Source organism: Malurus melanocephalus, unplaced genomic scaffold (assembly GCF_030028575.1).
Source record: "Malurus melanocephalus ecotype Western Australia unplaced genomic scaffold, MMel_1.1 scaffold_92, whole genome shotgun sequence".
Taxonomy (NCBI): Eukaryota; Metazoa; Chordata; class Aves; order Passeriformes; family Maluridae; genus Malurus; species Malurus melanocephalus.
The window spans coordinates 2,353,584-2,367,333 of record NW_026623324.1 but is presented as its reverse complement, the minus strand read 5'-3'; the positions used below and the strand labels follow the sequence as shown (position 1 = coordinate 2,367,333).

Genomic DNA, 13,750 nt, shown 5'->3' with positions numbered 1-13,750 from the left:
GGGGGAGGTGTGGGATGTGGAAGGGCAGAGGAACCTTGCTACTCTGTCCCTTGTCATTCAAAGCTACAAGAAAATTTTAGTATCTTTATCTCTCTTTTTTTATCCCTTCTCTTTTTGTCTTGATCACAAGTACATAGATTTTCTCTCCTGTTGCTATCACTTCCCATTACTCTYCATGCTATTATAAGTTACCTAATGTATACTGACATCCATTCCACAGCCTAAGCTTCTTTTTCAGTTCCAGTCTATTTACTTGATCTACTTTTTCAGGAACTGTCACTAAGGACAGGAAATGAAACTGCAATAGGARCCTATTTTCAAGCAAAATTATTGTGTATTCAAGGAGAGAGGTCAGCRTAACTCCTTTTCCCTAAAACACACTGCCTGTATTAACTTTCACACTGAGGCATATGAACTGCACAAACAATGCACAGCACCTGGACTAATGCAACAACACACCTATTAGCCATCAGTCTACATAACTGGGAACTAAATACATAAATCCTAATCTAAAAAATCATCCAGCAAGCATATCATGAGACAGAAGAACCTGTGAACTACTGATGAACCTGACTTAAGCTGAACACTCAGACGTCTGACAAGGATTTTGCTCCCACTTATGCAAAATACCTTGCAGTCAGGACAAAACACTGTGTGGAAATAAAGTGGTAGAACATATGGCCCCATTTTCTTAAAGAGAAAATGTGGAATATGGTCAGGTGGGGCTCTGGCAACCAGCTGGCTTTAGTTAATACTGGCACTTCCTACTGACTTTTAGAATAGAGAGATTGACCCCAATCTCAGAAGTCATCTTGTAGGACAGTTCCTATTCATGAYTCAGTAGCCTGAAGCATACAGCCCATCTGCTGGCATGCCCAGGACACTTCAAAGACATTCATTAAAATGTAGATTAGCTATTCAGCTTCCTGAATCAAGAGGAAATTTGGCACCATTCTTTGCTAATATAAAACTAAGTTGTGGTGCTGCTCATCATTACAGGTACATGATGGCTGTTCCTATGCTAGGGAAATATCACACACACACTTGTCAGTACCTGAAGAATAATGCAGGAGGTAYATATAACAGTTACACCCTTGAGCTCTCTGACTGCAGAAGCTTCTTAGCCACGGAGAGAGATGTCAGCTTTATCAGCCTAGGAAGTAAACACGGATCAAAGGGCTTCTTTGCCCAGGACCATGTTTGCAATGATCATCTCCAGGCAATTATCATCATGACTGCAGGAAATGCACTACAAGGCTCATAAGGTGTCATAAAATGGAGCTGCTTAAATCCAGGCACATSTTTTCTACACAGGCTCTGAACAGATCTCTTCCTCCTACGGGAAGGTAYCTGTTCAGCAGACCAAACTTCTATCGGAAGAATCTACACACTTCAGTAAAGAAATTCCTTCAAGTTTTAGAACAGGCCACAAGCATCAAACCTAACACTACCACCTAACATGGTGCATCAAATTCCTATCTGATGGAATAGCAGAAGCTTTGCAAACATGAGCAAATACTTCCTGTTCTTGAAAGTTTACCTTAGTTAAACACACATGAAACTTGACTCTGAGCTTTCACAGGAAAGACAGACAGACATCTGCAGTTTTAGATGCTATSTTAAGGTTCTGCTGGTACGCAGAAAACATGTTTGAGCAGTAGTTAGGGACAACTATTGGCAGCAAAGAGCATAAGTTGCTGATGGACAAAACTTCTTAACTGAAACCTTCTCAGGCTAAAAGGTATTTTAGGAATGCTTTCTGCCTTTGTAAAATGGAAATCACTTTTTCTTCATGGACACTAAATCAATATTGATACTTTTCCTGTATTTTAAGAGTTTGTATGTGCTCTAGGTAGATATCCCTGGAGTTGAAACTGTCATCCTTGAAGGAAAAATGACTGATTTAATATAAACAGATCTTCTTCTTTCATGGAACACATTATATTGAGTGCCATCATGTAACGTGTAAAACAACCAGGGAATCAGGCCCAGCCAGTGTCGGTTTATGAAGGGCAGCTCCTGCTTCACCAATCTGACCTACTTCTGTGACCTTGGGAGGTTTAGATAGATACAGGAAAAATTTCTTTGCAGAGAAGGTTGCAAAGCATTGGAACAGACTGCCCAGGCAAGTGGTGGAAGCATTCAAAAAACATGTGATTATTGCACTTGAGGACATGGTTTAATGGTGAACAGGGTGGTGCTAAGTTGATGAACTTGATGATCTTGAAGGTTTTTCCCAAGTGAAACAATTCTGTGATTGCTTTGGGCAGGAACATAAAATTCAAAAACAATAACATACAACTGGTCACAACTGCTGTCTACACACAGCTTATAAAACTCACTGAAGAAGAAAAAACTGATGCCATGGATGACTCAGCATTTCAGGACTACACAAATAGACAGAAGTCTAAGCTTCCACCAGAAGAAAACTTAATAACACAAAGGGGGAAAAGGCCAGAAAGATCTGGGCAGCAACTGCAATTGTGCCAGGCTGAAAACATAACAAAATAAGCTTTTTCTGTACTTTTCTCCATTTCTCTGGCCTGCTGTGAAACTCAAATCTGCGATAAGGGATTGCAATTCAATATGGTCAATACTTCTACAGGAGCTATTGATATATCAGGATTCCTCTGGAAAGTGATCTGGGAAGAACAAAACATTCTCTAGCAGGGAGAGAATTATGACTCAAAGTACCCTAAATAGGTGATTGAATGTGTGCAATTGCTRTGATAACTGCAGAATGTTACTCCTATCTTGTGATGTAAGCAGAGAAGTAGACATAATAGTGCTGGAGAATCCACACATCTCCCCCCGCAAAACAGCAGGGAGAAAAACAGCAACTAAAATAGCAATGCCTGTGTAAATGCTCTGTGTGAATGGAATACCCAAAACTCACTGGCAGGAGAGCTAATGAGGAAGACTCTCTTTTGACAGATTAATGGGGGTGTGGGGGGACACACCACTTGACAGGAAACATAAAAGAAGCCTGAATATCAGCTACTGTGGSGAGAAAGCAGAGGGTACCAGAGCAGCAGTCAAAACCTGTTTTGATGCTGTCAGAAGTCACCCGAGCAGCAGCACATCTGTGCCTATTCCAGATGGTATCTTACCAGGAAGCAGCTCTAAGGTGAGCTTGGGCCCAGCAAGGACAGACAGGGTGAGGAGCAACACGTGCCCCACAGCTCAGGGTGTACGTGTGGCCTCAGAGCTGCTCTCTACCAGCAGCTGCATGAATAGACTGCAGGAAGCAGCACAATGATACAGAGGCTGGAGCAACCCTGTATCCCAGAGGAATTCTGTATGGTTAAGGCACCGGTATTCCCAGGGGAGGAATGCATGCTTGTAACCCACATCTCCCAGGGGAGCACATTCATACAACTGTGTGAATGGGTCTGTGGGACAAGAACTATTTGAAAGCATCCTCRTGTTTCAAAAGCTGTATAGAAATTTAAACACTGTTTAAAGGCTTGATTACTCCTAATTTCTCTTGAACTTTAGAACATAATTCAATTACATTATACACTATTGCAACTGACAGCTAAAATAGTAGCTTCCTCAGTTATTAAGAAACAATATCCTATTATCACGGRAAAAAAACCCCACAAAACCACCACTAGATTGTGCATTACCATTTCTAGCTGATAACAGGGTTGATGAACATGCTCATGATGTCAGCATATTTTGAAGTATGGCTGTTTTGTTCTTTGGTACTTATATTCTTAAGAAGTTCAATTATCAACATATAATATATTACCCAGATAAACATACTGCCATGAAACATAAAAGTTTAGGTTGTATTTTCAAAAGAGCCTACTATAAGGATTGCATACAGCTGTAAGCAGACTAACAGTTTCAAGTAYGGACTTGAAAGAAGATTCTCTAGTAATGAGGATTTCAAATTCAGTTTTATTTTCCTCTTATGATCTYTTTTCAAATGCCACTCTGAAGGATATATTTTTTTAACAATTATTTTCAAAATCGCCTTAAAAATAATTTTAAAATGTCCTTTCACTTTATTTTTTTACAGTACAAGCTACTTGACCAGCTKCTTCTCCTTATCAGAATTCAAGGAGAGAGTAAAGTAGGCTTGTAGGCAAATGGTACTTGTGATAAGGTGTAAGGGAAAAAAAAAAAAGATTTTTTTTATATATGTGTATACATCTACAAAGAAAAAATATTCCCTCCCTAAACAGTTGTAGTAAAGAGCTGACATTTTAAATTGTGGGAGAATTTAGTTGAAATTTGTTTTTTTAGTATCCTTTTGCTAAAATAAGGTAACTATTTTCTGCTTTAATTTGCCTATAGCTTTACAGTCAGTACGAAACTACAAACATGTCTGCATCCAGGAAGTTATGTGTGTGTGTCATAGAGCACTGCTAGACTTACTACCTATTTTCTTAGACTCCAGAAGGACTTTTACTGATTGGAAATAAAGCAGAGTACAAAGGACAGGTATTGTAAGAACAACATGTTTAAAGACCACAACATTTATATTGCTTATGGGTATTGAACTTAACTCAAAACATTGATTCTTACATCAAGAAATGAGATTATTATCTGAGATCTCATCTCCTGGAAGCATACTAAYTGGGTTTTGTGTTACTAATTAGATAATACCCTTGGGTTGCTAAAAACTCAAGAGTCTATACACATGTATATAAATATCATCCCCACACAAATGTAAAGCAGTCAAGTTTCTGAAAAAYATTCATAAAATGTTCAATTGCTTTTTCTGTCCAGAGAAATTTAGAATGGTCAGCCAATTATTCCTATTTCTTCTCCTACAGCAGAACATAGCTTCAACTTGGAAACTGTTTCAACGAAATTTAAAGTTTTAAGAAACAACTTCCACTAATACATTAAGTTAAAAGACAAGGTTGCATTGAACCTTGCAGGTAAATAATTTCCAATTATTTACCTGCAAAAAAAATCCAGCAATGTCGAATTTTTCCTTGTATTAAGTGTGTTTATCCTCCTCAAACCTTGCTCTGTTATTATTACATACAAGGGAAAAAATATCCAGTCCTCACAGGTGGGTGTTTCCTTCTTTATTTATTTTTCTAAAGAATAGGTTTTGTTCTCTCATCCTTCACCACTTCAGTGCTCAGGAACTTACTGAGCTAGCAACCTGTAGTATTTAACAGCTTTTGATGACTTTCTTCTAAGAATTCATCCAGTTACTATTTAACTCACAAACTTTTAGCTATTGCAGTATCTCCTGACATAGGAACCAACTACTTGCTACAGTTAATATCAGCTCTAGTGTCCTGTATTCTGCAATTTCAAACACATTATGTGCTTGAATCTTTACACTTCAAAGTAATGCATGCATATATTTAAAAACCTCCCCACAGCTGCACTTTGTTTTGCATTTTACTAAATGCAGTGAACATGTTTAATGATWTCTTGGTGATACAAATATAACCCAAATCATTAACAGGAACTTGGCATTTATCCTTAACAAGATACATGCAAGTCACCTTGAGTCTGAATTTAAACTGTATTTGAAACAGTTAATATGGACTGATTTCATTCAGGATTACCTAATGAAGGTGAGTAGGAAATATTGATCTCCTAACTGAATTAGAAGGTCTAAAACTTACTAGCAGTAATATTAATAACATCCAAAAGTCCATTTTATGACATATCTCTGGAAATATGACTCGTGTTTTCTAAGTATTTACTATATTCTAATGCCTGTAACTGGATTAATGACARTGCAAGAGCCTCTATGGATTAGCTAGTCAGAGGACTCAAAATTGTGATCTTTTTTAATATTGGCCAACTGATAACAGAAGGGTTTGCCCTAAAAATTGCCAAAGGGCCTTTTCCCATGATCATCTCATCACCAYGCACAACATGCCAATGCTGTGAATCAACCCACCTGCACTTAAAATACTGTGTTCCTTCGTAACTGCCATCATGCTTTCCTCTCTGAGGATCATCCCATTCCACGCCCAGCCAAATTCCTGAAAAAAAAATGGTAGATATGTTTTCAAATTTATGGCATCATAACCATTGAAATCATGGTTGGAAGGAACCTCTGCAGTTCACCTGGCCTAATTTTCTCTCTCAAAGCAGAAGATTATCACCAGTACTAAAACAAGCCAGTCATGTAAGTTGTTACCTAGCCAGATCTTGAAAATTTCCAAGGGGAGAAAGATTGCAACACATCTGGCAAGCATATTCCAGTGCTGCATTACTTCTGTAATGGAAAAGATTTTCCTGCTGTGGCCATTGTCCTTTCTTATATAATCTAGTACTAGTAAGAAGAGTTAGGCCGTGCCATCTTTGTAACCACCTGTCAAACAGCTGTAGGAAGTCATGTCACTTTTTCTTCACCACATTAACCAAGCCCAGATCCTTCCATCTCTTCACAACACCTGTATGGTTTGTGCCCGTAACCACGTTGGCAGTCCTCCAAGACTCCTGAAGAGAGGAGATCTTTGAGATCCTCTAGAATTTATTTGCATCCTTCTTGAACTGGAGYGTTCCCACATCAGATACATTACTCCAAATGTAACCTTGTCAAGAACCTCTGCCCCCAGAGAGGGTTAACAGCTTCCWTTAACTTGCAGGCCATGTTCATCACTTCCCTCCAAGGGAACCTAATACAACATGTATCTTTGCTTGTTACAAGAGATCACTGTTGGCTCATATTCATGACAGTATCCAACTTAAATCCCAAGTCTTTTACAACAGACTCTGTGAGTTGCTAGAACTTCTTAGGCCATACTACATGTGGAAATTTATCCCTGAATCTCTTGGGTTCATAAAGCTTGATCCAGATTGCAATTCTAACTTGAATCGCAGCAGCCATTTGAGGGCGACCACTGTTCATCACCCAAGTCACTAATGAATACGTGAAACAATACAGATTGCAGCATTTAATTTTGTAGTACTCACTCATTACCTGATATCAAGTCATTAATTTCTTTTCCAAYTGACAACTTTCAACTTACTTAACATTCATCTACCTTGTATTTCTTCAGCTTCTAAATAAGATTCTTATGGAGACACTATTAAAAGACTGATTAAAGTCAAAGAATATTACATCCCTTGCTCTCTCTTTGCTAACATTCACAGTCATATTACATATCATTACAGAAGGTAATCATATCTGTCAAACACAACTTTTTCCTCTTTACTAGTAGCAAATATTCCCAACTATCATCCTGTCTTTCATGGGCTTGGAAATGGATCCCAAGGAAACATACTACACGATCTTTCCAGAAACTGAAGGAAGGACAAGTATGCAGTTCCTGGTCATCCTTCCTGCCTCTTCCAGAACTGTATGCAAGGCTAGTCTTCTTCCCATAAATTTGAATATGTATGGTGGGATGATCCAGGCTAGATACCAGATGCCCATCCAAAGCCATTCTGTCACTCTCCACCTCTATGGGACAGGAGAGACAGAGAGAGATCACTCACTGACGACTGTCATGGACAAAACAGGCTTGACTTAGGGAAAGAAACTGAATTCATTACCAATCAAAATCAAGAACAGAATGATGAGAAGTAAAACTAATCTTAAAAATACCCCCACCCCAGCCCTCCCTCCTTCCTGGGCTCTATCTCCTCTCTACCAGCAGTGCAGGGATACGGAGAATGGGGGTTACAGTCAGTTCATTACACATAATTTCTGCTGCTTCCTCCTGAGTCCCTCCCCTGCTCCAGCGCAGGAGCGCTTCCTCCCATGGAAGACAGTCCTCCATGAACTTGCCCAACGTAAGTCCTCCCCACACGCCACGGTACACTTCCTTTGAAACTGCTCCATTGTGGAACCCTTTATACCAGAGGATGTAGTCCTTCAGGAARATGCTACTCCAGTATAGCTCCTCCACAGGGTGACAAGTCCTACCAAGGACTAYAGCAGAGCTCTTCTCTCTGTGGGTCCACAGGTCTGCCACGAAAATGCTCTGGTGGGGGCTTCCCACAGGGTCACCACTTCCTTTCAGGCATCCACCTCTGTGTGTCTCCTCCACGGGCCGCAGGTAGATCTCTGCCCTSCTGCTGACCCCCATGGTCTGCCAGGGGAACTGCCTTGGTAGGCCTGCAAGGGAATCTCTGCTCTGGCAGAGATGTGGAGCACCTCCTTCCCCTCCTTCTTGACTGACCTTGGTGTCTGCAGGGCTGTTCCTCTGACATAGTCTCACTCAGTTTTCTCTGATAACAATCTGTGCAATGARTTTTTCCTTCCTGTTCTTAAAGATGGCTTCACCGAGGTGTTACTACCATTGCCGATGGCTCAGCCTTGGCCAGCAGCAGGTCCATTCTGGAGCCAACTGGCATTAGCTCTGTTGGACACTTTCTCTGTTGGAGAAAGCCTCTGGCAGCTTCTCACAGATGTAGCCCTTGCCACTATCAGACCTGGTCATGCAAACCCAACAGCATGTTATCAAAACAGTACCTGGGCTRAAGATCAGCTGCTGTTGCCTGTCTCTCGCCTTCTCTGACTACACCAGCACAAAGATCAGGGAACAGACTGTAAAGTACTTCTTACACTACTTTTGGCAACTCTGGCTTCTTAAAAAARCCCCAAAACCCAATAACTCACGACGATTAGAAGTTGCCACATTTACACAAGAACAACGAAGAAAAATCAATTTGTAAATTGCCTCGTTCTACTTGACAATGTGGGGGGTTTTAATTAAGAAGAACATGAATAGAACCTCGAGAAGAGACATTAAATATGAAGATTATTACTTCTGTGACACTCACCTGCTGTACGAGACACGGTGCCCACATAGCGCACAGTTCCATAGTCGGTGCCACACGAGACCCGCCGACCCACAGCATCGGGAGGCACCCCGGCAGCCATCCCGGGATAGCTGGAGTTCGGGCTGCTCCCAGAACTGCAGGGATAGGAAGAAACGCCCTTAACACACGCGCAAGTCTCTGCTCCTACAACGCCCCTATCTTGAGCTGCTCTTTTGCCGCCCGGCTGCACGCCGGACTCCCTCCCGGCACTAACCCCCGCCGCTCCCACATCCCGTCCCGCTCCCCGCTCCCTGAACAGCCTCTTCTGATGCTGCTTTCGGCCCCCGGCCTCCACACACACGGGGCCGCGGGCGCAATTCACGCACCGGACGGGAGACGCGACACCGCTTCACTTCCGCCCTGCGCCGCCCGACACCGCCCGACACCCGCCCCGCCCGCGCTCCCGGCGCGCTCCTATTGGCCGCCGGGGCCCCGGGGCCGCCCTGCCGTGGCCCGCTATTGGCCCATCTCCACTTTTTATCCTGCGCATGTCACCGCCTTCAGGGGCAAATCGGTCTGGGGCGTCGCAGCCGTAGAGCTTTCTGGGTAATGAAGTTCATCAAGGCAGYTCCGCCGCACAGGCTTGCCGACCTTGGACTACAGCTCCCAGAACGCCGCGGGGTGAGAGGAAGGCGCTCGGATTGGGCGAGCAGGGCCCGCGCGGCGGTGCCGGGAGGGAAGAAGGCGGGAAGCCACTCGCCCGCGTGCCGGGGAGTCCCCGAGAATTGCCTTCCTGGGAGCTACCGCACACCCGTGGCGGGCTGTCGGGAGGGAGGGAGGGACGGTCCCCCGGGGAAGCGCTGCCGTGTAGTAAAGCTGCGCGCTGTGGGCAAAGCCCCGTGGCGCCGGTGAGCCGACACCGAGCACGAGACGGTTCCCAGTCCCTAAGTCAAGGCTGGGGCGCTCTCCCGGGAGCAGCGGCTGGGGAGAACGTGAGTGACTGGCTGAGCAGTACAGCTCCCCCGGAGCACTCCCGGGCCAGGAGAACTCCCAAGMGGTTGTATTCCCCTGCACCCTGCTACATTTGTTACCGCACTGATTTCAACATTCAGTATTAGGGAAAAATATCCCCAAAGAGGATCCAGAGAAGAGCTGTAATAATTAGAGGATGCAACTTACACATGGAAAAAAATAAAATCAAAGTGTCCACTGTGCATAGATTAATGTGCACAGCAAAAAATGAAAGACCTGACTGTTCCAGTACCAGTTGGTAAAGAGCAGAAATTTATTAAGAGCTCCTCAGTTTGATAGATAGGTATGRCAAGATCTGTGGCTGTGAAAATCACAGTATCCTAGTGATGTTTTTTACATTTGTYCATCTCTTGTGTTTCATAGTTCAGTAACAGGTTAATTCAAACTATATTACCTGAATTTTTAGGACCACAAAACTGGAACAATCATGACAGTAAYGAATCAGCTCTTTCAGTCCTATACCTCTGCATCTATTATGTTAAATCTGTCTGTTCTTTTGGCAGGCAGCATGTTAGTACACTTTACTCTGAATCTGTGATAGTGACTACAGAAATCAGGTACAGGTAAGTGGCAACACTAGTACATTCCAATCAAAATAATCTGGATAATATGTATATTCTTGAGCATGCTGATAGCTTGCATTTTCAAGTAACAGGCTTCAAGGGTATGCTTTAYGTCTTGCATAAAGCAGCTGCTCTCCAAAGAGACAATCCTGCAAAGATCTCTGTGACTTTATCTCACAGTCCTCCTTTCCCAYAGATAATGTGTTATTTCAGGCCGACTAATAGCATTGGGTGAAAAAATAGATACCCTGGTCCTCCTTTTACATCTTTGGTGGTGATGCTGTCTCATCTGGGTTCCTAAGGCCACTCGTCTCCCACAGAGGGCACTCTTGGAACGATCTGTTCCAGTTTCAAACAATGCTGGGGCCAACGGGTAGTGGTACAAGTGAGAGCGGTAGGACCTCTTGCTCTCCCCTTCTGACTCCTCCACTGTTCCCAAGGTCAAAGCTGAGAGCATGCTCTACTTTGTGCAGGAGTCTGTCAGGAAAGGCGCTGAAAATAAGAAAATACTTTTGGTGATCTTTCTGACCCCAGCTGCCCCAGTTTTATCCCCTAGTTTGACAGGTAATCCAGCCATTCTCAGAATCTACATACATGTTGTCAAATTTATGTATTTAGTATTTCTAAAATGATAATGAGAATAGCATAACTTAGTGTTTAATCTTCCTTTCTCTTCTTATTTAGGTTGTAATCAACAAATAGCCATAGTTCATGCTCTGACAAGAAACAGGACAGTCCCAATGCCAATGAAACAACTAGACCAATTTAACATTTTCAGCTCATTACCTCAAGTTACAACTTCAGTATTTTATAAGCACTGAAGTAAAAACCCATTTARCTTCTGAACTGATTGAACATTCGTGTTGGTTGGCATACAAGATAAGAAGTTAGGCTTATAGCACAGTTTTTACATTTCTTTGATAGCAATGACAATTCCTCTCTATCGCTTTTACTTTGACCTATACATTCCATCCCACTCCCAAAAAGAAAGCAGTTAGCTACAGGTTCTTCAGTTAAAACCACAGCAAAACTGTTGGAATTAGTCTCATCCTTCATGTACTAACTCAGCAATTACAGGAAATTATATTTTGAAAGAACTTTGGTTTCTTTTTCCTTGCAAACCTTTTTTTCCTCTCCAGTCTGTTCACACAGGCTTTAGTATTAGCCTAATGGGTTTAATAACTTCAGTGGGTTTAATAACTTCAGTCAGTGATAGGTTATGCCTTCCTCAGCCAGCAGGATTTCTTTGCAGAGTAAGACAGATTGCAAGAAAACAGGACAGTTTTTATATATTTCAAAATATATTTAAAAAGGTATGCATTTGCCATTTTACAGACTCCAGTAATTACTGAGTGATTAAGTAACTTACACTACATGCTCTAGAAAGAGCAACTGAAACATTATGAAGAGAGTGAAAAATTAATTACTGTGGTCAAGAGATGATGTAGCTGCTTAACTGTGAGCATGTAATTCATATACAAATGAGTATTTTCCTGGAGTTCAAAAGGAGAAAATAATTTATGATTTCCCTTCACCGCAGGGTTAGTCTTCTACACAAATTCATGTCAGGTTTTGTAGTGCTTTCCCTTGAAGTGCCACATTAGGCCTTCCTGGGGTACCTCCCATGTTCTCTATCTAAATGGAGATAATCAGTAAATACTTTCTCAGTAATTTAACTGAGAACTTACTGTTCTACAGGGTACACGGGTGAGGAACACTATCAGAGTCAGAGTGGTTTAACCCGCACCTTTATCAGAAGTTTTGCAGACAATATGCTTGATTTGAAGTGAATTAACAAATCATGGATTATTCCTAGCCACACCTCACAAGATGCCTCTGAAGTAATTTTACAATAATGCTGCAGAAAAGATGAACACTGATGCTTAGCTATGATAAAAGTTATTCGAGAAGGATGTTAATCGGAGGTAGCAATCAACTCAAATAAGCACATGGCAGATTATGTTGCCCTGACTTCAAAAACAGAAACATTATTAAGAGAAAGAAAAATACAGTAATGAAACAATGTACTGTTTTATCTGTGCCTTTAATCAAAATCTTTAGCTGTATTATGCAAGTTACATAAATAACTATCAGAATAAATAATTTTTAACTTAAGTATCTCTCACAGTATTTGAAAGCAAGAAGGGAAGCTCAAACTAATCACACATTTCAGCCTTCCCTAACAAAATCAAGTAAATTCTGTAAAACAAGGTGATGGTACATGAGGCAGCCTCAGGAAGAAAAAAATAATTTTCTTATTCTCTCAAATCCTTGTCTTACCCTTTGTCCACCTGCCAGCTCTGACATTCATCAGGCTCTTGCTGAGTGGGATAATTCATTAATCCAAAAAAAATTTAACTTCTCTTCCTCAGTTAACTTCATTCATAAAAAGGCCTAACAGGCRTTACCAGCAAAGCAAAATGGGTCTTGAAAGCAAACAGGTAGGACAAGGAAAGTAGCTTAAGATACATGAGACAAAAATAATTTATGGTAATATAAAATGTTACAGGCTTTAGCTTCCTGGAAAAAAAAAAAAAATCGGGCATTTCAAGATTGCAGAAAATCTTGAATTACTTTTGTGAAGGCATATGATGAGCCAAGATTCAACATTTCAAAAGTAGACTGAGACCATTATGTTTATCCAGGATCAAAAAATGAGCTTGATGGTATTATGTGTGGTAGGATATTAACAGCAGAATAGAAATATAGCTGAAAGAAGAATTACGGTGGAAGCACTGAGCAAATAATACAAARAACATGGTAAACAACAAACCTGAAATTTAAAATTATTAAGACAGGACAAAGAAGAGCAACAGAAGCCCATACAGCTCTTCAATGTGAATAAAAGCCTGGCCCAATTCGGTGGTAAAGGCATATTAAAGTTCAAACCAGTTTTACACGAGAAATGCAAACTCTCTCACAAACCCCCCAAATTCCATGTTTTTATACCTTTTAATATTTTAACAATAACTGAGGAAAGCAGTTGTTAATATAGGAARTTTCCATAGCATATGCAGCCAGATTAGCAAAATCAACAAAAAAGCAGAAGCATAAAGAAATGACAACAGTTACTTTCCCATAAACATTTTTAGTTTTTTTTGTATCAACAACTGGCTGATACATACAAAGTTGCTCTTAGTGGGGACCTGAACAGTCTGAGTTCAAAGGCAGAGGAGAAAGTATCTCCTCAGGAAGGTCTTGAAATGATACAATTTTCATCATAATTGATAGGGACAAGATCAGCCTTTGAAAAATCAAAGAYACAGACGTCCCATCCAATGGCTGGCTACTCTAAGACAGGTGACAGCATTCGTTTACATCCAAGCAAGCAYACAATCAGAAAACAGACTGAGGTAGGGGGAAATGCTCCAGACTGATGAGTATCTGCATTTCTCTTAATGTGGACTGCAAGAACTAAATCCCCAAGAAATGCAGTGATAACCTGATGAAAGTAG

The 13,750-nt window shown here is 41.3% G+C and overlaps 1 protein-coding gene across 1 annotated transcript in view; it reads right to left on the bottom strand.

Annotated features, from left to right (window-relative positions):
* TBCE (tubulin folding cofactor E) overlaps positions 1-8,855 on the bottom strand; it is a 25,552-nt gene extending 16,697 nt beyond the window's left edge. The window contains exons 1-2 of the mRNA XM_057368468.1: positions 8,722-8,855; positions 5,885-5,969 (exon numbers count right to left, since the gene is read on the bottom strand). Coding sequence (XP_057224451.1) covers positions 5,885-5,969; positions 8,722-8,821 — 185 coding nt within the window. The 5' untranslated portion in view covers positions 8,822-8,855. The remainder of the gene's footprint in view (positions 1-5,884; positions 5,970-8,721) is intronic.
* Between the last annotated feature and the right edge of the window lie 4,895 nt (positions 8,856-13,750).